Source organism: Platalea leucorodia (assembly GCF_965183815.1).
Source record: "Platalea leucorodia genome assembly, chromosome: 1".
Classification (NCBI taxonomy): domain Eukaryota; kingdom Metazoa; phylum Chordata; class Aves; order Pelecaniformes; family Threskiornithidae; genus Platalea; species Platalea leucorodia.
The window spans coordinates 110,691,899-110,716,091 of record NC_138823.1 but is presented as its reverse complement, the minus strand read 5'-3'; the positions used below and the strand labels follow the sequence as shown (position 1 = coordinate 110,716,091).

The following is a 24,193-nucleotide window of genomic DNA, read 5'->3' as shown; positions in this document are numbered from 1 at the left end:
GCAGGTCCCAAATTGCTAAAAATCTGCTGTATGTGTGAATCATAATAGGAAAATGTAGCATTTCTTGCTGACAGAAATCCTTCTTGATGCCACAAAGGGGTTTTGTGTTGATAGCTGGAAGTGTTTAATATACAGCCAGATTAACGCAGGGAAACCCGAGTCCCAGCTTGGCTAGGGTGCTAGGCTCCAGTGAGAAGCGTTGCTTTGAGCTCCGGAGATTTAATCCTGCCAAGTAAGGAGATCTCCTATACAATACATGGGAGAGAGATCTCTTTAAAGTACAAAACGGAAAGAAAGCCTAAATACCAATGGCAGTGAGTCGGAGTTACGCATGTCAGTCTTTTTCATGCCTTTCTGATCCTTGAATTTCCGTTCAGATCAATCACAGTTAAAGGCTGAGGCAACACAAAGGCACACACAAGGCGAGCTTTTAACAGTTCTTTTAGTGAAGAAGACCTAGCCCCTGGAAGTCATTGCAACCACTGAATTATAGGAGCCTACAACTCCATTAATGCCAGGTAGAACTACTGAGTGCACTGTATACCTGTAAAAAGTTCCTAATGCATTTGTTAGCCAGTTCTGTCTGGAAACATCAGCTGCATGATTTGGAAAAATTTAAAGCCCCTTACGCTTTAGGATGCTGTTCATTTTCCCGCCAGGACTGCAGCGAGCAAGTGCAAGAGCACCTTCTCCATACAGGAGGGACTTCGAAGCCAAGCTGCGCAATTTCTATCGAAAACTTGAAGCCAAAGGGTATGGGCAAGGTCCGGGTAAAATTAAGTGAGTATTATGACAAGTCACTCAAATAGTCTAACGTGGTGTAGCTTTGTCTTTTATCATTATCGATGAATGAAGACACTGATAGGGAGTGTGAAACACACCAGAGATTGCATTTTGTACATGAACCATCAGGGCGAAATAAGACCTTAATGTGTCCTGCAAAAGAGTGACCTTCGAGAGGCTTTTGTGTGGAAGTTTTATTTCTTTTAGATTAATATTCTCTTACACTCCCATTCCCTACCTATTTAACAGGCATGTTGGTATTCCTACCTATAATTTGCTAGTAAGAAAATCATCCATTCTGGCAAACACCCACCAGAGATTATTAACAGCTACATTATTGTAATGATGGAGTGACCTCCAAATCCTTTGGATCTACATATCAGTATAACTCAGGACCAGAGTATGACCCTACATAAGTTAGCCTGTACATGCAGGTTTAACTTTCAGTAGTTCTTTGTGTTGGTAGCCCTCCTGGATTTGAACTAGAGATATTTCTGCCTCTCTTCATGTGTTTTGGGGATCTCTGTCACTAGGTTGTGGAGTTTGCTTTCCAGACATCTTGTTAGTTGGCTTTTGAGTCTTTACCTACTTGTGCTCGATCTGGTTATCCAACTTGGCCAAAGGACTATATGTTTCTGAGGTGTTTCCTGGGCATCTGGTTGAATTTATACATCAGGTTGGCTTCCTACCAAATCACATCTGTTGTGGAAAAAAAAAAAGCATGAAGCTAAGCAATTTATTCCAGGCAAACGTCATCATCAAAATATTCTTACAGAGCTGGGGAGTCCTAGCTGTCGGTTATCCCTTTTGGTGTCCTGCTAAGTGGGTCCAAGGCAGACACAAAATACATTTTAGAAGGTCCATCTTAAAATGTCCATGAACAAGAAGGATTTCTTGCATAGCTGGTGTTTACATGTACTATTCATTAAGTTGTTTTAGAGGTTGGCAGGGGAGTGAGAGGTGTGTTGTATAAACAGAGGCTGATACTCCCTTTGCTTACCCTGCTACAGAAGCAGTAATTCCATGGACATTCACTGGATTAAATCCAGGAAGAGTTTGGGGCCAATCCCAGAAAGCTGTGACCTCACATACACAGGAAACTCACAGCCCTCTCTACCATGCAGATTTGTACATAGAGGGTGTTACAGAGAGTCTTAAGTAGGCAACGCTTTGAACCTAATCAGAGCATTGTGAAGAAATTCACCTTTGAGGCATATAGAAAAGCCTAATGAAACAACTCCCTCAAAACCCATAATGGTCAAGTAGCATGTGCACCAGTGGATGCAACTTTATTAACTTCTCTGAGAATGAATGTCTCTCTGCCAGCTCTTGTTTACCTTCAGCCTCACAGGCTCACACAAGGCTGAATCATTAGATCTCTATTTCTGCCTCCCTTTGCAGGTTAATTATACGACGTGACCACTTGCTGGAAGGCACCTTCAACCAGGTAATGGCATATTCACGCAAGGAGCTCCAGCGGAACAAACTCTACGTCACGTTTGTTGGCGAGGAAGGGTAGGGAACCACTAAATGCTATCAGTTTTGAAGTAGCTGTTATGTCGCAAAACACTTACAGAGTTGACTAAGGCTGAGCCTCACTTGTTATGTAATGTATCTTTGGTTTTGTCTTACCTCTGAGTACATGATTCATCTTAATCAGCTCAAACACTGGTTAAAAATAACAATAGCAATAATGCTTCGTTTTCCTGTAGCACCTTCCATCTAGATGTCTCAAAGTGACAATTTAAGTGGTTAAATCTAATGTCATCTTGGTGCCATGGGTATTTTGACTGGGTGGAAGGCAAAACTGAACTACAGGCCCATGTTCACACACTGAATCAGTCTCAGGGCTATAATTAGAAACCAGACCTTTATCCCTTTTGTTACTCTAACTCTTCAAAACAAATCTGGTTTTGCTTCAAAACTTTTTGCTTTGCATGCCATCTAATGATCGTTTGTTATCCATATGTGGACTTCTTGTTTCTGGCCGAAGTGAGAAACAAGAATGCTGTTCAGTCCTTACAGTTTCACTCACCCAGTTGGAAGCTAAAAGTAACAGAAGTCTCTTGAGAAGGCCTTTTCTCAGGGGACCTTCTGTCAGCGTTACAAATCCATGAGCCGTTCCTGTATGATTAAAGCCAGCCCCTGACCTTTTGATTCCGAATCTAAACAGAACCTTTCAAAGCCACCCTGGCTCACCTCAAGAGCTACATTGCAATTGAGGCTTAATCCACATGTTTTTATAATGGAAAGGCCATTGTGCGTATTTCCAGTGTTCCATAAAACAAAGGCTTGAAATCATATTTCAATAGCTTTGTATATAAAGTTTCTTTTTTTAAAAAAACCCCACATGGATAGGATTTCAGTTCGAAAGGTACCAGGATAGTAAGGCTCTGGGGCAGCTCTCAGCATGTCCAGCAACTGCTGACGCTGTCAGCTCTGAGGTGGCATATGGCAAGTGTAGAGCTTCTGCCGAGCTGAGCTTGTCTGGGACATGTTAGGTCCAGCGGAAAACAGAAGTCACCAGTCTCAGGGAGAGTCACTCAGTGGCCTCAGTATCAGGGGTTTTCTTAACTCTTACTTTTTGTACTCCATGGATTTGGTATTATTTAACAGAGGTCGTCTTTCACCGCTGGTTTTGCCTCTGGCTTGCAAGTAAAGCATAAACATGCAGCATACCTCTGTTTGCGTTTTTGGAATAGCGTTTTAGTATGCTAACACCGGCCAAAGTCATGTTATTTTCTCCACATCTCTAATAACTTTTACTGTGTGTGGCACAGTATCCTCAGGAGAAATTACAAACCAATTTGATTTGCATATTCATTCGTTCTTCACTGATTCATTTACATCTGAAGATATATTCCCCCAGGGTTTCTGCTGTTTAATGCTAATACAGGTCCTGCTGGAGAGACTCCAAGATACCAGTTCGCTACTGAAGAGCTGATGCTGTATGGCCACGTGATGCTGTACAGGCACAGCTTCCCACATGTTTCAAAGCTAAAATGACATTGAAAATGAACTATGAAGGCTTTATGATGAGTTAATGTGTTGCCCAGAAATGCAATACCTGGTCTCTCCTTGGAGGTTTTTGAATATAGACAGGTGTTGTTTGTAGGTCTTTACTCCAGCCATCACCAGGCTTAGCCCAGTATTTTAATGTTCATTGAACCAGATCTGTTACATGGTTAGCAGTAGTGGTTCGTGTGGGCTGATTACCATCCCCTTTTGCTGTTGTGGCTTTAGTCTCACTGCACGATCCTAGAGCTGAAGCTGCTCAAAGAGAAAAGTACTGAATCTCCAGGTGTAAAACAGAAGAGGATGGGCCAGCCTGCCCTTTATCATCTTTCTAGTTGCACTAGAAATCAATCATTCAACCCCTTGTGGTTATGCTTCCATAACTTCAAACATAATAGCATTCTGATCCAGCTGCAGAGTTTTCCACTTACTTTACATTTGCTAAGTAGGAGGAATAGTGCCCACCTCAGAAAATCTTCTGGCACACATGATATATGGCTACAAATCATTTGTTCATAGTGCTACAGGTAGATTTATTTTAGATTGAAAAAACCTACCTACCATTATTAAAGGACGATATGTTATTAATAAATCCATCACAGTTGGGTTTAATGCATTCATGCAGCTTTTTTGGTTTGGTGTGGTTTTTTTTTCAAGTTCAGATAATTGGAAACAGCTTGATTTAAAAGTTGAGTTTAAAGAAAAAAAAGGCAACACGGAAAAAAGGTGACTCTCTACAGAGCAAAATCATGCAACAGCAAAGCACAGCTTAAGGTGTACCACGTGTATTTGAAACTATGAGAAAAGCAGAAGAGCTTGGATGGAACAACAGAGGAATCACCATTCTATCTAAGACACAGTTCTGTTGGGACTTGGTTTTGCTCAGCATTGACCTTTAGGTTATACCTATAGCTAAGAAAGCATCCTTGGGGCTAGATTGTGTCTTTGGTTGCATCTCAGTGTAGGAGAGTAAGAGCAATTTCTACTTCAGTCTGGGCTGTGCACCCAGGTGTTCCTAGGCAATTCAAACCCACTCACTAAAAAGCTAGCCCTCTGCTAGCCAGCCAGCTAAGGCAAGGCTGAGCTTTTTACCTCCAGTTTCCTAAGCCTTTGGAACAAAGGAAAAGAAACTACTCAAGGGATGTGTCAGAGTTATGATTCCTCCCAGATCAGCCTGAATGCTGGTGAAGTTTCAGCATCGTGACTTGTTTAGAGCTCAGAATCAAGTTTTGAGAGGGGAGATACACCATGCTAGAAACACTTGACTGCACAGGGTAGGTACTAGACAGCAGCCAATGTAGGCAAAACCCAGGACATTTACTCAAAGGTGAATAAGCATCATTTTATCGTTTTTACCTTTACCTTTTCTTTTCCAGGTTGGACTACAGTGGCCCCTCCCGAGAATTCTTCTTTCTTCTGTCTCAGGAGCTCTTCAATCCCTATTACGGGCTGTTTGAGTATTCAGCCAACGACACTTACACTGTACAGATCAGCCCCATGTCTGCCTTTGTTGAAAATCACCTGGAATGGTAAGGACATTTTATGCAGAATTGAACAATCCGTTTAGAGCAATACAGAAATGGAAATGCAAAACAAAAGCTGCCAGTTTAGACGAGACTACACACAAATGTCACTGCTTCTGGGAAGAAGTGGGAAGTAGGGTGGGAGAAGGAAGAGAGGGAGCAAGTGTAAATACAACAGCGGGCTCTGAAAAAGGAGTTGTGATGAGGTATTACTACTAAAACGTCCTGCTCGCATTACTTGGGACTTCATGTTTGTGTACTTCCGTGTGAATGTGAAAAGGACAGGGAGGAGAGCTCTGCTTAATCCAGGCCTCCTCTCCTTGGTCCCTTTCTAAGAATAGCAAGTGTGGTCTTTCTGTACATCAAGCAGCATTGTGCTTGGAAGCTATACGGTGTTCTCTAAGAGCCACATTGCTGCTCTGTACCTACTGCAGGCCTTAAAAAAAGTCCCAGTGAAAGCAGTTTGCCTTTTCTCCCCTGACAGAGTGTCCCTGCTTGTGTGTGGCAAGGCCCGCAGAGCAAGCAGGTACTTCACCTTAACAAGTATGTGTGCAGGCAGACAAATTGCTGATCTTGTTTCTTTATCAAAAATTCTGAATGCATGTTGTGATCTCCTCATTTTTCTATCCGCCTCCAGATCTGTCCATCTTTGGGAGTTGTTTTCCCTTTGACAGTTTAAGATGTGGTTCAGTGAAGCATGGGCTGTCAGCCCTGGGCATCGTTTTGACTCCTTGTGGGATTTCATTGTGTCAAAGAAATACTGCCACATGGGTTTGTTCCTATGATGTTTTTCTTTGTCTAACCAATCTCCCTGGCTCCTCTCAGAGATCCTTTTTTTAAAATGGAAGGCAGTTCAGGCCCCTTTTAAATTGTAAATAGTACATGCCCTTCTATTCTTGTAAAGGGGTCCTCCTTTGCTTTGGCTTACAGTGAAGAGGAGATGAAGAACAACTAAATGGTTGTACCGTCACCTCTATTAAGGTTGCAGAGGAAAAAAAGGGATGTTGCTGGGACCTAGGATGGTCTCTGAAATTTTTTTTTTATTTTATTTTATTTTTGCATTATCACTTCCAGCAGTGGAGCATTATGCTAGCAATGATCCTTGCATTAGACTGTTTCTCTGCTGACATTAGCAGGAAGAGAGCGGCTTAGTTCTTACAGCTTGCCCATCTCCACTGCAATCCTTAGACATTATGTAGTGGCTTCCTAGTTTTCAAGAAGAAATAAAGCCTGTCCTTTGTTCAGTTTAACAGGCAGCATGGATCAAGTTTTGATTCAGGAGGCTGTATTTGTGAAGATGCATTTTGATTTCAGGGCACAGGACTACTTAGGCAGGTGCAAACCCAAGATCATTTTGTCCACACTGTGAGCCAACTGGACGCAGGCCTCTTTCTCGAGAAACGGTGCTGCCACATTATCTCAGTAGTATTTGAAATAGGCCCCGACTCTTATCTGTTATAAATACTGTCATTGCAAAGAGTTCAGCTGCAGTTTTCTTACGTGATACATTCTGCTGCAAAAAGTGTATACTTTGTTTGATCCCCTCATTTTCTTCTGTTCATTGAGAGATTTCAGCATGGAAGAGGCAGATTTTGAAAGGTATCCTGGGCATAAAGAACAGCAGAGAGATACCTAATATGATTTTCTGTAGCAGTTAGCATTTAACTCAGAAACCGGTAGCAGTTAGACACTTAGAATAATATTTCCCCAACTACACATATCTATACAGGCTTCTTGTATACAGCATGTTATTTGGGCTTTGGGCATTTTTGGTTTTCTTTTTTTAGGAAAGAGAAATGAAGTCCCTTGGCCTGCAGAAGGAAATAAATGCTATGAACAAAGAGGTTTGTACGTAAAGTAGTGTAAATAGGGCGAGATTGCAAAACCCAAGGGAAAAAGAAGCAATCCAGTAAGTGCTCGGAAATACTTCTTGAACCTGTTATGGAAATAACTGGCTGAGGCCAGCAGTTTATAATTAGCCTGATAGGTTTCATGATTGGCTTGTAGATATCTAGACATTCTAAATGTTTTTATGCTGTCTATGTTGACTGATCTCAGCTATTCATATGTAACCCTAGAGTACTGTATTCAGAAGTCTGAGCAGCCAGCCAAGATAGGATTTGGACCAAGCTTTTTAAAACTCAGAGAGTACAGTTCTCCCATAAAGGCTCTGTAGGCTAACTTCTCTGAGGGAACTGCACTAACTTGCTTGTCGTGATTTGTTCACGAGGAATGGGGTTTTCTGAAGTTCTCAGTCTTTCTCCAACTTTGTTCTCATCAAACTGCTAAAACTGCTGTTTCTCAGATTTACTTGATGATTCCAACAGAGCCTCCTCCCTCTAACATGCACGAAATAAAGATTATTTTCCTGTTCCCAAATCTGTTATGAGACATCAGTTAACACAGATGGATGAATCAGTTTTGAGAGTCCTAGGGTCACAGATAATTAATATTCATAGTCTTTTCAAAGCTTGAAGTTTTATGTCAGTCATGAAAACCACACAACCACAATTGGTTTAGATTTGCAGATTTCTTCAACTCTATGCCTTTTGGTGCTATGGGGCTTATCATTTATGTGGAATCTACCCTTGACATGTTTTTCTGTATAGTAATTCTGCAAGACCTATCCAGACAGGGCTATATTAAGAAACAGGGCTAGCAAAAAATTATCTCAAAATTATTTTACATTTTCTCTTCCTTAAGCAAACAGCGGTGAGTTTGAGACAAATACAACAAAATGCAAAGATGGGAAGTTTTATTCATATTGGCAGAATTGAGAAAAACACTGCTTTTTCCCCTGGCCTAAAAGTTACAGTTCTGCCCCTGTTAATGGCTTATTTCATGCCTTGCTCTTTGTACAAACAGCATTCTGAGTCCAAAATGAGCACATCAAAGCACGGAGTAGTTGTATGTATGCCAAGTTTAAAAAGAGACATAATGACTGGAAAATATTTCTCATTTATGGAGAAACTGAGATTTAACACTTTTCCTGCAAGCTTCCATTGAATAAGACTTTTTCCTTCAGTTAACATATGTGCATGCTGAACACACAAAATAGAAGATATCACACATTTTCAAAGTTAAAAAAAATTATTTTAAATCCCCCTGTATCTGAAAGGACACAGTTATATCTCTCTAGACCTAAGAAGTTTGACAATACACGTTATCTGCATGCTGCAGGATGTACCTGAAGCTCATAGCCAGAAGAGCTGCTTTTAATCCATGCCAGTAACGAGCCATTCTGTCTGATCTAGGTAACGTGTCTAGCTCTTTGCCTGGACATTTGAAAACATCTTCTTAAATACGGTTTACACCCCCACTTAAGTTAGCTTGTCCTTCTCCAAATAAGTGGGCAAAATGTGGTGGCAGCTGCTACGTATTATTTCAGTGGAAAGAATATGGTTTAGCCCAGAAATAATATTCTTGTCTTTGCTCTTGGTCAGGTGTTTTGGGCAGCTGAAATAGGGTGAGTCACTGAAGAATCCTTCTCCAGTTTTGCTCAATACGCTGGGAGACAGAGTAGTGGGGGATATTAAATGTTTCTATCACAACTCCGTGTAAAGTTAGATGTGTAATATTCAGTACAGCTCCATAATGCTGAGTTCTTCCAAACTAATAAATGCCTCCCAATAGCTTGCCACATTATCTTCTCGCTTTTCTCCCTGCCAACAGTCCTTTGAAAGATTTTAGACTGCCTTTCAGTTCCCTGCAGCGTTGAAGCACTGGGGTCCAGGATGCCCAACATTAGAGGGTAGGCAAAGGTACTTTTTCACTAGGGTGAAAAAGGTTTCTGTCTGATTTGAATGACTAAGGTTCGATTGAATATTGCAGTTCTCCTTTTGACCAAAAAGAAGTAAATAATAAAAAGTTGGATGGGTAAATCAACTCTGAGAGCAAAAAAAAAAAAAAAAAAAATCCTGATGCATAATAGAAGGAGGAAATGTGTTTCTAAATTCTGGGAACAAAATATCTAGTTCCCGAGTTTGCAGAGTCTCGAGTCTTCCTGTGTGTGACTGGTTACTCCCCCTGTCGTCTTCATGGTGCGTTTTAAAGAGGTCTAGGAAGTTGCTGGCATCATTTCACTGCATCTCATTCACTCTGTATTGCAACAGAATGATTTGTCTATTCATGCTGTGATACACTGTGGTTTTCCTCAGGTCTTTATTTTGTCTGTCATTTTCCACAGTATTTCCCTACTCAGCGCTAGCTAAGCAAAATGGTAAACTGGACGTTTGCTTCTGTGATGATTTCTGTATCATTTTCACCAACCCTGAAGAGTATTATCTCTCTGCTGTTTCATTGGTCATGTGGCTACCAATTGCAGATGTTTATGATTTGGCTGTCATCGTAATATCACGTAAGAAGTTCTACTTCTTAGAATAAAGCGATTCTCAGTGTTTTCTCGTGAACTTTCCCTCCCTGCTGTGAGTACTTAATCTGACAGTGACAACAAAAGCGCCGTTGCCTTTTCAGTTCACAAAACACTGTGTTCGCAAACTGCTGTCAGGTGGAAATCCAGTCTCTCTTTTTCACATCTTCTGAGTGGGCCAGAGTTTTCCTTCCCAGCGGTCCTGGCCCCAGGAGTAATCCCGTAATTTGATGTAATGCAGCCTTCTTCGAGAGACAGCACTGTACTCACAGCACAGTCATCTACACCAGACTTTTTGTCCCCGGATCACTTGCCTGGTCTTTTATACGACTCGCCCCAGCAATCCTTTTCACATCATCTACTTTTAAATTTGTAGTTCATTGCATGTTTGTAAATGTAGAACCACAGCCAGAAATGTGAAAAGCCCAGTCTCTGCGTAGAAGACCAGATGGCCTAGACAGATAAAATCATTCACAGACATTCATTTGGAGATCTGAGGGATGCTAACTTGAAACATCTTTTTCTGTGTTTTCATAGCAAATTAATGACAGCATGGTTTTTTTAACAATTAGGCATTTGCGGACCTTGATGTGACATTTATGCAGCCAGAGAGCAGTATCCCAGCGTCACAGCTATCTGAGGGGTATTTACAGCTTGCTAATCATACTTAGCATTCTGTAGCCATCTCAGACAAGTCCTGTCGTGTTTTGCTTGCTTGTTTTTCTTTAAATGAAATTTAATACATTTATTTAGCAGAACCTTATTAGAAAGTTGAAGACTTGTGAGTAAAATGTTTTTGTGCGGAACCCTACTGAAGACCACAAAGATGATGATATAGTCAGACCCAGTGGCCCAGGTCCCCAGAAGCTGTAGATAGATTGGTTCTTGGCTGCAATGTCCTAATGAACTCCATTAACTTAATGCTCATTTAGAACTGCTTTGGGGCAGGAGTTTCTTCATTCAGTTCCCATAGTTAACCTTTCTTTCTGCCCTCCAATACCCCTCGTATTCTAGGCCGTGCTGCCGAACAGAGTCAGACAGAAAACTTCCATGTATTTCTACATCGTATTCTGCAGGCAGATGCAAGCCTGTTGTGCCCACTCTCCATGCAGACACGAACTTGCTTTCCCTGTCCTCCAAGCCAACTGATGTGGTTACTGCAACACTGAGCTGAGAAAATGTATGCTGCCTCCCATCAGAGCTGATTATTTCAGGCTTGGCACTGCCTTGATTGCTTTTACGTGCTCTGGCAAGCTTGGCCCATGGGTAAAGCAAGCTCCTTTGCCTGCACTGTGCTCTGTGGGTATACCCCCAGCCAAACTCTGACCTTCCCTTTTATTTATTTCATGTAAACGAGAAACCACATAGCCATCACTATCCATCTCAGGCATGCCAAAGAATGCAGGGTGTTGTTTTTCCCATTTTTTGTTTTAATAAACCCAAGAAGAACCAAGAATGTTGCAACCTCAGCTGTCCTTTCTCCTTAGAGAGCTTGGTTGGTTTTCTTAATCCAGTTTCCTTAGGAGCTGTGCCTTGTGCAATTGCCCTGCCTATCCGTCAGACAGTTTCCTAATCAGTTTGAGACCTATTTGACAGGAAGGTAAACATCTCAAAGATACTAATTTCCTAAAAGCTTTGAGAAACTTGTGGCTGAGTAAAGGATAGATATGCAGAAGAGTTCCTCGGTGAGGGCGGGCTGGTGAGCTAACAGTTACCTGTTCTGCTCGGCCTCTCGGCTGGCCAGTTAGCACGAGCGAGCTGACGGGTCCAGCGCAGGCTGCGAACCAGCTCTCTCATCTCGCTCGGTAGCTTGGGGATGTGAGGGACAGCTGCAAAAGCTCTGGGGAGGCGGAAGGGAGGAACTGGAGATACCCCAAAGCGTGGGAAGTGCTAGCAGAGATGTGTAGGAGGAGCTGAAGCTATTGCAATCTGGTAACATAGGGCCACCAGAGACAGATCTATAGGAAACAAAGCTCCATTAATCCTGCTACACGGAGAATGACTTATTTCAATTAAAGTCTTTTTAAAGAAAGTGACAAATTGCCTCATGGCCTAATGGGTTGTATTCCAGTGCTGACCAGCTCATAGGATGGATTTAGGCACATTCCGTGGCTCTTTATAGAGACAGTGGAGAAATGTAGTCACAGCATCTAAGCAGGAGGTCTGCAAACAGCCATTACTCCACTGACTGAAAGCAGCTCTGGGGAATATGTGGCCCAAATTACTCATTTGTCTCTTTAACTTTAATGTTTCAACCATTGTGGCAGGTAGCCTACATACGGCCCAATACCTGTTTTGTTAAGGGAGTCAGAAACACTGAGGTTGGTTTTGGGCTCACGTGGGCCAGTCGTGTGGGTCTGTGTTTGGGGGAGGCATGAATTTAGAAGATCAATTTTGCAACCATCTTGAAGGGGTCTGTTTATGCTAAAATGCTAAAAAATCATCCTCTTGAAAATCAGATCAGCTATAGCACCCCAGAGTGGGCATCCAGCAGCATCCTGTTGTTTTTGGAACTAGATGATTACCTCTTTGCCTCAGTTTCCGTCTGAAGAGATTTCCTAGTATGTAATCAACTTGAAATCCATTTGACGTACACTAATGCTCTGAACTGCTTTGAAATTCTCAGATGAAAGGCACCATAGAAACCCAAAGCATTTAATGTTACATTACACTATAAATTTTAATTACTAGCAATATCTTATTTTAAATAAATTATGTTTGCATGAGAAATTTTCAAGCACTATTGTAAATCGTCTGGACAAGAATGATATTAAAATAAATATGCAGCTGAAATCGTTTTATAAGACTATGTGAAAAGGGTATGTTACTGAAATGCCTTCTTGCTGCTGCACTGTGATCTCTCTCAATGCCTTCTGCACTTAAGTAAACTTTGATTTTCCTATTAAGTTTGATGTATGACTGTATCACATAGAGCCTGCTTCAACAGCTGGTTAATTATTTATTAAGGGTCAGGAGGAATTGAAAGATTAAAGCAAACCAAAGCGAAGGAGAAAAAAAACATTCTTCCTAAATGAGCTTCTACAGCAACCATTTAAAAAAAAAAAAAGTTTCTGCTTTACATTTACCTTATCCTTGACTTTGTCTCTTACAGAGATTTTTTTTCAAGTTCTTTTGAGGATGTGAATGGTGATATAACACAGGTTGAAAGAAGAGGTGTCTCTCAGTCTCTCCTCCTTTTCTCTGAATCTCATGTTGTCTAGTACTGCTTCCATAATTAGAGTTTGGGTTGAGGGAAAGGCGGGCATTCTGTTTTGTTGTGTTTTTACAAAAGTCATCTTTATGGTTTTTTCCCCTTGCTTAAGGCCATTTAGTCTTTTGCAACATTGCGGATTAAATTTGACCAGAGAGGGGAGGCTTCGCATGAAAATCTCTGTAGTGTCTCCACCTTGCATGTGGTAGAGGAGAAAAGGGTAAAATCCACGCTGTCTCGAAGCGTGTGGGCTTGCAGGAAAGCATCAGGGTGGGCAGTGATGGCGTGTTTATTTGTAGTGGTGAAAAACTCCCAGGGAGTGATGGATGTCTTCCTATCTCTTGTTCCAGCCGCACTGGAATGGCAAGGCTGCGCTGTCACTATGAAGTATTGCTCAGTTGTCTTTGCCCCTCCTTATTTCTCACTACATTTTTTTCAGACTTTGGTAAGGTAAAGAAAAGTCAATTAGAGCAGGTGCAGAAATTCCCAAGCTAACCTTTTTTATTAGTAAATACAATTCATCATCAAAAGAAAGACTGCTTGCAGAGCAGGATTGTTTTTAGTAAATCACCCGAATTCATTTTGGGTATTTTTGAGTAGAAAAGGCGTTTCTCTTTGTGTAGGTCTCTCCCTGGGATATTTTGAAAGTTAGAAGTTTCATTTGTCTATTGAAAATTATTCTTCATTTCAATATGTTACCTTAGTGTTACATTAAAATGCAGAAAAAGGGGAGATTAAAGATTTAAATTGATCTGATTTTAATGTATTTAAAGGGAGAAGGGCAATGTCAAGTTTGTCAGTTCGCCCCTCCCATAAAATTATGGAGGATGAGAAAAATCCTGACCTGTCCACCCTCTATGAAAAAAAAAGTATTTAATAACAAGAATACAGAACCGTAAATTCAGTATCTTGTGTCTGATTGAAGGAAGCCTTTTGCATTGTGACTTATGACTTGCATTCTGGAAAAGACAGACAGACTAGAAACTGGAATTATTTAATTGTATTGGAAAGATTCATAACGGAAAAGTCAAAAATTTTCTTGGACTTCAGAACAGCAACGCAAAGGTCCAGGTCTGCTGCATTCTGCATGCTCCCAGGAGAGGATCAGAGCTGTCAGTTTTCAGTGGTATTAATAAAAGTTGCAGGTGTTCAATGATTTGCAAAACAAGACCTAAAATAGACTGTCAAACAATCAATAGCACATCTGAATTTTAGCACACAGATTTCTGAGTTTACTCGATTGAGGAACCTCATCCCGAGGGGCAGGGATGGTTAGCTGAATTGCAGCACTGTGCACACCCGAGCTGTGCAGCCTCTGGCCCGGGGCTGGTAGGCCCACACGGCTCTGCACTGCAGATGACCTGTTTGCAGTTAGCTCAAGGATATCTGCATCATGCTTCATCACATGGTGTAAACATTCCTGGGTGCTTACCAGTGAGTTTATGATGAGCAGTCTCCCTCGTGCTTAAATACCCCAGACAGGCTGGAAAGGATGTGCCTGCTTTGACTGAGAGTCAGTCGGTTATTGTGGCTTCAGTGGTCGTAGTTAGCCGTTGACGGAAAATGTGTAGTCATTTGGCTTGTGCTTTTATGGCCCTCTTGTCTGGAAGACGACTAAATCTATGGATTTTCCCCTGTAGCTTGACTAGTTTGTTTCAACACGTGGCAAAGCTATGGAAAGCAAACGTAAATCATGCAAGGTACACAACTTCACCAATCCATACGTTTACAAAGTGCCCCACCACCTCCAGCTTTTCAAAAGGTTTGACTGAGAAATCAAAGTCTCTAGATAGAAATGCTCTTTTGCTGGCTTAAAAAAACAACCCATATGCATCAGACTGAGTTGATCCATAAGGAGCTGATCGTAAACGAGAGCTGATTCACAAAATTACATACTGTTTTATAGAAGGTAAGAAAATAAAAAATGTCAAGTAGACTAAACAACCAAAATGGAGCTGGGGCTCAGAGGCCTATGATTCCATTGCTGTCTCTACCACTTGTTTTCTGGATAACATTAGATAAGTCATTTTACTTCTGGACTTGAGTTTTCTCATTTGTCAAACGAAATATTGGCACTGATCTCCTCTGTAAGCTGCTTTGAGATCTGCCTGTCAAAAATACAGTCTAGGATCTGGGAATCACAAAATGTAGATGTTTGTAATCTAGCCAGTAGTTCATCCCTCAGCCTGCACCTCCTCTGTAGTTACTGGGCAGAACTGGAGGAGACTTTGCCAACAGTCTCACAGGCCCGTGTGTTTTATCCATTGTACCAGCAAGAGAAGCTAAACCCTGCAAGCAGCCTGGTTTCTGATGAAGGTTAGTCGTGTTTGTGCTGCCATACTTTGCCAGGGGTTCTCCCAGAAGAGGGTGAGTGATTGTACGTTATGGTCCGTGAGGCTGATGGCTCTGCAAGCAGAGACGGCCACTCCAGCGCTCAGCCACACTCCTCCTCTCCTCCTCCAAAACGCTGCATTCATGGAACATCTTTGTTATTGGTAAAATGACACATAGCACAGAGTTCCTGTTATAGAGAGGCCGTCTGCTCTATTGATCTCCTTATTAGTTTAATGGCAGAACTGGAAATCAATTCTCCATTTCCTGTGCCTGGAGCCTCTGGTGCTCAGAGAGCCGATGGCACCGAGGCTGGCCTGCACGCGGTGGAAGTCCCAGAGCCAGATTTTCTCAGTTCTGCATCTGCAGCAATACCCTCTGGCACAGTTCAGCTGATGTGCAGGGAGCCAATGCAGCCACCTCGGCGTGGGCCTCGTTAACTGGACGGAGTGCTGTGCAAATGCAGCTGTAACTGTTCCTCTGTGCGAGCGTTTACCTGGAGCCACTGTGTGCTTAAACTAAGGAGTCCTCCTGAGTGGAGCTGTTTCATAGATTGTGTTTAGAGAAACCTGAGAGGATGCTATGAATCTCCCTTACCTATGTTATCTTTGCCCCTCATTTTTCTGGATAAAGCAGAGCAGCCTTCAGCTTTCCTAATAAAAGTCTTTAAACCTTTCCTGACAGTTATTTTGCGCTGGGTATAGCCAAGATATAAGGAAGGTGAAAAGACATTTTGAGTGAAAATGCAACGTAGCTCAGTTAGAGACAAGGAAAACACTTGAAGGATTTGATTAAGCTAAATAAAGAAACAATAAGGTTTGCATTATCTCATTGTTTTTCAGTTACTGGTAAATTAAGCTTCAGGAATGGTTTGAGGTTTAGTTGCTAATTCAGGGTACATGAGCTCCAGAGATTTAGAAGGATGTGGATAGTTCACGTTTCCATCATGTGTAAGCAATAGCTCTTTTTCATGTGGTTACTCTTTAGTACCGAGAAACAGAAATGTTGTGTTCCGTTTGCAAACAGATCCAGAAAATAAAAGTAGAGCAAGCACTTATTGGAGTGTCAGTATTGTGCTGGCCTACTGCAGCAGCAAATTTATGCACAATGTAGCAATAAACTGAGAGGTTGACTCGCATAACCATGTTCATCACATGAAACTCAGGTGCCCAGCAAAAGTAAAAATATCTACAGGCAGGCTGGCAAGAGAAGGCTCACTCCTGTAGACCTTCACCTGAAGAGAATTACCAGTTCAGGATTTGAAGCCTAATGGAAGTTTATTTGTACCAGGTTGCTTTTCTCTCTGAAACTCAGTTTTCATCCTTTTTTTTTTTTCCTTATTTAATTTCAGTTCTTGGGTGATGTGCATATATTTCACACATCTCTGAACACCCTCCTTGTATTTTATGACAATCTGCAAGCAGGCCTGCTGGGCCGTTCCACTTCCCATACACTTTACAATCGGGGCTACTTAAGAAAGGCCAGTGCTTCCTTAAATGAGTGTTCCAAATTTCCTTTAACATATAATTAAATCTCATAAGTTTTACAGGAATAGTAAGGAGACAGAGTATTATCAAAGAAGGACTCGTGGAATATGCTCCTTCATCTTTTGATGCCTGAACGAAATGCCTTGGCCCTGAGTAGAAGGTATCCTCTATTAAGTCCTAATAACATTGGCAGGGGCTGCAGCGCTAAATCCTGTAGTCTATAACTATTGCCTTTGTAAGAGCCATTCCTTTCATATTAATGACACATGAGCTCATCAGATTTCCTGAACTGAAGAGGCATCGTGCCGGAATGCCGCGGCGTCCACCTCTGAGCCTGCAGATACGCAGGGCAAATTTGCCTCAACGCCAAATGACGCGGCGGCAAAGAGGCGGTCTGCAAAGTTTGCAGATGCAAGCTGGATAAACAGAACAGCGTTAGCTATCCCAACCTGCACGGCTAACCCTTCTGACAGTAGATCGCTTCACGTCATCACATTAGTCCGTCAAATGTTCTGTCATTTATGTGAGTAGGGGTTAAATATGCACACCAAACTAAAGAAAGGCATTTGTTAAGGAAGGCTGATAGAGGCGTGGATTTGATCCGCTGCCAAGGTTTTGTAAAGATGATCCGATCTACTGCTAGGTTATTGCTCTGTAGATGTAGTTCATTACAGGGCACGTTGGTCGTGTCCTGCACTGGGCCACCACAAGGATATGTGCTACTAGCCTACAGACACACACCTCTGGCGCGTATGCCTCACACCCTGCCAGTTTTGCCCAAAATTCATAGTGTGTGAGGCCAGGCAGAGTTGCTGTAAGCATTCGGTCAGCTTTTTGCAGAATACACATTCTTAGAACTTTCTTGCATTAAAATAAATAAATAATATTGTTCTTTGTTTAAAAAGTGCTAGTGTTGGTGATTCCACCAAAATTCAGAAATTGTGAATCTGTACATTTTTCTCTGCACACCGTTCCCCCTTCCAAATCACAAGATTGCAAATCACAATATTTTAGGCTATAAGAATGGATTTTTAGTTCCTTTAATCAGTAGTTTCTGGCCTTCAGGATGCTCACGACTCTTTTCATAACGATGGAGGTTTTAACTGTCCTTTAAAACAAGCTGTACCACAACTTCTGGAACCTATGATGCCTGTTTTTTTTCTTACAAATGTGGGTTTCGTGACCGAATTCTCTGTTGTCTAATAAGGTGCATGTTCAGAGTGAAGCCTTTCCCATGACCTTCCCCTTTTTAGATTCTCTGGTATCTAATAGTGGTTGAGATTAGGTCCAATCTCTCCCACTGTGGAAGGACTAATAGGCTCTCCAGATGCATCCACCTGCCAAATATCACTCTCCCTTAGAAGAGCTGCCAAGGGCAGAAATCCTGTATGGCAGCGCAGCCTCATTTGTTCACCTTGTTTTTCAGGTGACCAAAAGTTCATCTGCACAATTGAACAGCCAACAGCTTTAAAACTGGTGCAAGAGAATGTGTAAATTTGTCTTACAGATGAAAGCAAGTTTTCAGGAGTCTTGTGAAACGAAAAGGACATTTTCAAATTTAATGTGAACCATATTATATTCTTCCCTCTCGAGCCCTTCTTTAATATTTTTTTCACAAGCTACTGCATCAAGAAGGGCATACTTAAACCCAGCTGATGTGTTTGAGTGAGATAAGGTTTGCAAGATTTTCAGTCTTTTTAATCCCATCAGGTGCTTCCTCTATTTAGGATTTAAAGTTTCTCATACCATAGCCGATTTAGCCCACAAGGCATGGTTACCAAAGCATCCCCTATAGAATGATAAAAACCATTCTTCCCCTGTACGCCTAGGTGACAGTTTTGTCGAGGTACATCATTCTCCATCTGAATCCAAGGAAGGACTGTCATATAAAGCAGAGCTGCGTTAGTTCAACCAGTTAAGAGAGAGCCCTGTAACAAAGGGTCATTATGGGTCCGGCCCTGCTCTGCTGCTGCATGATAAGGACCAGAGTAAATTAAATTTCCTGTGACTCACCTGCAACTGGAGGAAAATTTATTGCTCAGTCGCTGCTACAGCATATGGATTTGTCTCTCCCTGTGTACACAGACATGCAGCAAGTATGCAGAGAGTCCCACTGAGGAGAATGAGCCTGTTCTTTTGCAACAGGCTCTTGTGAAAACAGGCAGTTTCAGGGGCACCTGCAGCCTCCAGAAGGAAAGGGAGTTAGCTGGGTAGTGTGGAAACTTCTGCAAATGGGTCAAAGAGAAGTGTTGTTAAAAGCCAGAAAGCAGGTGCACACAATGTCCTATTTGAGTGGACGGTGTCAATAGGCAGGCAAAGCAGAGCAGCTCTCCTGCTCGTTAATTCTGTCTCTCGCTCCACTGTTTCCTGTTCATTAACTCCCTCCTGCGTTTCCCCCCTCTGCCCCAGCACGTTACTCAGACGCAATCATTGTCTCTGAAAGGGAAGGGTGTTGAAAGAAAGAGCCAGAGCAAGACTTCGCATCCCCCACCTCTCCCAAGCTATGTGTCCCGCTAGAAAGAAATCGAATAAGCGTTTTACGCTTCCTTAGAAAGATAAATGTAAGTCAGGTTTAAGGAAGGTATGTGCCCTCCAGCCAGGATTTACCTTTGTGCTGCTTATTCTGTCAAGAAAACGTGTTTTTTCTGAAGGGGCTGTCTCATTCACCTCTGAATCTCACCTATGCTCTAAATCCTTTAGGAAGAAACAAACACAGAAGTCTGGTTTTGTTTTAACTGGCTTTTGTAAGGGGGGCAATTTGTTTCGTGTTGCTTTTTGTAAGTTTTGATATATTTTAAGTGGGACTGTCATGCTTGGCTGATGGTGGTGGCAGCTTGATGGACTGCATGGACATACAGGCAGATAGACTGGATAGTCCTCTGAGGACGGCAGCAAACACCTCCCTTTCGATAGGTATCCGTTGCCTTACCGTAGTCCATGTTCCTCAGGGCACTGCTGGGCCATAGGGGTGCCAGCTATGGTCCCAGGCCCTGTCCAGAATGGATAAGGGGCCAGAGGACCTTCTCTTACACCGCCCTTCAGATCAGGGAGCCAGGTATGGTGAGTTTCTGCAGAGAACCAAAACTGTGTGCGGGGGAGAAAGGGTTTGTGGGCTAGGGAGCTCACACACTGTAGCCACAAAGCACTGCGTCTGCTGGGATGATACAGAGCTGCCAAGAAATACAGTCTATAACATAGCTTTTCTTTTATCCATTGTATTGATAGGCACCAGGAGTGGCAATGTCTTGTTAATTATTTCATCTCTTTTATCTAGACCAGTTAGTACTGGACTTGTTTTCCTCCACAGTATCATTGTAAGGGCTGGGACTGTGGAACCACAGTCAGGCCCGCAGCTTGGGCGAGCCCTGGTGTGTCCCAGAGGGCTGCAAGTGCAAGGCCAGACTGGTGGACCGCACAACCTAGAGTCGCTCTGCCCACGTTTGCTTAGGCTGACCCACAGGACTTAGTCCTTTCACACAGAAACGCTGCCCGTGGCCTTTGGATGGTTTGATAGAGTTCTGCTATAAGGCACTGATTCAATTTAAATTCACCATTAATGGCTACCATAACGCATGCTCGTGATTGTAAACACCTTGATCTAGGTGGACCACCATTTCACATCAGCTTTGCATTAATGCTCTCAAAGCCATGTAGAGGTACCGAAGTGATGCAAGCACCAACGAGAAAACTGATGCTGTTCACACATTCACGCAATTTCTTAGCAGAAACAGCATTCCCAAATCTGTGAGACTTTTCTTGGCAATTTACTTTCAGCTTTAGTTTATTCCAGCTGGCTCCTGCCTGCCCAGCCCTGCACAGCCGAGTAGCCACAGGGTGAGGAACACCCAGTGCTCGTAGTATTTTCATTCAGAGTTAGCTTTCAAAATGTATAGAGATGGATGGGGGAGCGGGGTGGTGAAGAACAAAACCAAAAAAGCCGACATGCATTATTTAGGACAAACGGACTCGATTATAGATCCTGAAGGTGCTATAAAACTGATGGATTACAGGCTCAGCATTTCTGGGATTTGAGCTGTCTGGCTTCTACTGTGCTTTCATTGTGTCAGCTCCCTCTCTTTTCATTGCTTTTTGCTGGAAACATTGCACCGGAGCACAAGTGAAGTGAAGCAGGTCCTAACTAGGCCCAACAGCTGCCTTTTGTTGCTGCTGTGGAAACAGCTGCGAGGGGGTAATATAATCACTCTTCTGTTACCAGTCAGCTGCATATCATAAGCACCTTTCTGGGATGCAGGGGACCCGGAGGCAGCTCCCGTGGTGATGTAAATGCTAATTGGGCCCATAGCATGCTATTTGGTGCCCCATTTGACATAGTAAGCACTTGTTTCTCTGTCCCGTGAGGATGAAGTTGACTGAAGAGAGATTCTGCGCTGCTTTTATTACAATGAGACTCATGTTTCATTCATATACAGGAGGGGTCTTTGTACTGGTTCCTGTAGTGGAAGGAATGGTTCCTTGGCTTTTTGATCTGTTTATCATCTTTTGTGCAATAAAACTTCACTATGATGTCAGCCAGCTCAGGCTTGGAGCGCTCACACTTGGGCTGTTGGGGTTTTTCTTTTCCTTTTTTACAGATAAGCAAGTTTTGCGTGGGTGATGGGGGTTGTTTTTACAAAAAACAAACTCACCTGGACTCACACCAGTTCTCTATTTTTCTGTCTGAGATTACTGATTTAAAACCACATTTGATGGAAGAATATGTAATAAGTCACGGAAGAACCCATAGAAAGAAAAATTTAAGAGCTTATCATCACAGGTCACAGATTGTAATGGGCAGGGCACTATGTGAGCGTACTTGGAGTGGGACTAGGGGTGGTTGTTCTTAGAAAACAGAAACAAACACAGGGGTATGTAAGTACCGAAGACAGCTAAGCGTCACCATTAAGAAGGTGGTCTGGGGACAGCTTGCCTGAGCTTTAGATATTAATTTTAATATGTGTTCTTGGTCACAACAGTTAACTTATTTGAACTTCAGTTTCCCCCCATGAAGTCAACTCATTAACCTTCTTAAGTACTTTAAAGCCCCACCTTTGAAAGAGTTGTAACCAGTCAGAAACTGGATATACTGATTCACCAAATATCCTTTGCAGCTATTTTGATAGTATGTTTTCTGCTGAAGCAAGGTGGAGTATTACAGTATTTCGCTAGCTAAATGTTGTGTTTGATGGAGTCAGTCTGTATCAGAACATTCAACTGAAGATCACAGAAGGTGAGTCTTCAGAGCGTTCATTGGTTTGGCGCAGGAGAGCATATAACATGCCAGCTGCAGGTATGGGTACTGTAGGAGCTGGATCAAGAAGAGATCTATTATTGATCAGAGATGCAAGGGGTGGTGTTAGGTATCTGCTTGGAAATAAATAAATAAATGTAAGAAAGTACGTCAGAAACAAAGAACAGTTGCTACCTGTGTAAGTTTCTATGCTGAATGTCTGGAGTTACGCTTTGTTCACTCTGCATTTTTATATCCCAGGTTCAGGTTCAGCGGTCGTATTCTTGGCCTTGCTCTCATTCATCAGTACCTTCTTGATGCTTTCTTCACAAGGCCGTTCTACAAAGCGCTACTAAGGCTGTAAGTATAAGCATGCGACCATGTAGAAACCATGCAGAAACGGTGATCCCTCAGTGAGTCCTACAGAGACACAGACCCTTGTAGAGTTGCTTTGAGCGCTCTGACCTTCAAGTCCTTTCTGCTGTCGGTTGGTTGGTCTGTGATAAAAAACAAACACGTTTTAATTTTTCTTTACTTTCTCCAAGAACTTGCCCTTCATAAACATCAACTATGTTGATAAAAGCGCATAATAAGTATGACATTTAGGAACACACATTTGAGAGTACTGACCCATAATTCCAGAGTTTACTACGGATGAAAAGTTACCAAACTTCAACTACACGGAAGACAAAAAGCAATCAAAAAAAGACAAAACAAAAACAAAAAAAGGAGGGAGGGTCATATTAAGAGAAATACATAGTTTCTCATGCCTCACTGGTGGAGTAGGTTTTCATTCTAAATACAGCTTGGGTTAATTAGGAATGCTAATGTAGATATAAACAGTGAATGTTTCTTGTTGGTCTTCTACCGTCTTTTACACTAGTAAGCAGAAGCTACCAGTAATATATTATTTTTGATGTCAAGTTTATAAGGTTAGTTTTAATTGACAGCCTGGCCCTTTTTAATTAATAGACTGCAATAGGACAAGGTACATAAAATTTGCAGCAATAAGAAAAACTATAAGTAGTAAGTCAAGACTGCAATTAAATGACAAAGAGCAGAATAAAGCTTAGCTGAAATAGTTTGTCATTTAGGATGATTCCAAATCAGCAAAGGTATTTGTCTTAACAGTCTTTAGAGTTCTTTAACTGTATTTAATTTAAATTTTTTAACAATGAGTATTGCTGGGGTCCGAACACTCATATCTATATTGTATCTGAACTAGTCTGGAAATAGCCTGAAACCTAGAGTGCTCCCTGCATCCGTATTGCCCCTTTAGGGGATTTGAAACCGGACTGCTTGTAACATCCACCTGCCCTTTCAGCAAACAAGGCCAGCTCCTTATTAGCAGAAATTTAGGCTGCCTGGTCTGCCTTCTGTCAGTCTTGTGTGCTCACCTCGAGGATGATCAATGCATGGAAGCAGCCAGGCACAACATGGTGGGGCCCATCCGGACTGAAGGTAAGCGTGTGCTCTGAAGTGCACGGCATCCTGAAGATTCACATAAAATGGAGCCCCAGGGGTGCCTTCCGACAGCAAATACTGCAGGCAGCCAACAGATTTGGCCTTGAGCCCAGCCACGTAAAGCAGACAGAACAGCTTTAAGAGGGTCTGTGTAACAAGCTTTGATGTTAACAAAACCAAACGAAGACCAGCTTTATGTTGGATTTTCGGCATAAATTTGTTCACATTCTTAGTATTAAGTCACCCTGCCAGTAGTCACGGGGTCATATATTCAGCTACGTCTTTTTTCTTGCATCGCAATCAGGCCGTGTGACTTAAGTGACTTAGAGTACCTGGATGAAGAGTTCCATCAGAGCTTGCAGTGGATGAAGGATAATAACATCACAGATATCCTGGATCTCACCTTCACAGTGAACGAGGAGGTGTTTGGACAGGTGAGCACAGCTATGCAAAACATCTGAAAAGCAAATTTGAAGCTGACGAAGTTGAGCATGATGAACATCTTTCTGTCAGAACAGATCCTTTAGCCTTTCAATAACATTTTCTTCTCCTACCTTCTGTTTCTTTCAAGCCACCTGTTTCAATGCCGATGTTTATTCTTAGGGTGTATAATATAAAATGCCAGCCCCGCTACAGGCCTCTTGAGCCACACACTGATGAGCATGAGGAATTCTCTGGAGCGGAGTGCAGCTCTTCTCTCCAGGGTGTAGTTCACACAGATGTGGCATTCGGTGAATGCAAGCAATGTAACTTAAAGCTGATGTGACTGAAAGGATGGGGGGT

The 24,193-nt window shown here is 42.3% G+C and overlaps 1 protein-coding gene across 1 annotated transcript in view; it reads left to right on the top strand.

The window, feature by feature from the left end:
* HECW1 (HECT, C2 and WW domain containing E3 ubiquitin protein ligase 1) overlaps positions 1-24,193 on the top strand; it is a gene marked incomplete at both ends in the record, with an annotated part of 179,009 nt that overhangs the window by 137,816 nt on the left and 17,000 nt on the right. Inside the window, 5 exons of the mRNA XM_082329339.1 lie at positions 660-780; positions 2,185-2,298; positions 5,175-5,327; positions 22,208-22,306; positions 23,715-23,844. Of these exons, the coding sequence (XP_082185465.1) occupies positions 660-780; positions 2,185-2,298; positions 5,175-5,327; positions 22,208-22,306; positions 23,715-23,844 (617 nt within the window). The remainder of the gene's footprint in view (positions 1-659; positions 781-2,184; positions 2,299-5,174; positions 5,328-22,207; positions 22,307-23,714; positions 23,845-24,193) is intronic.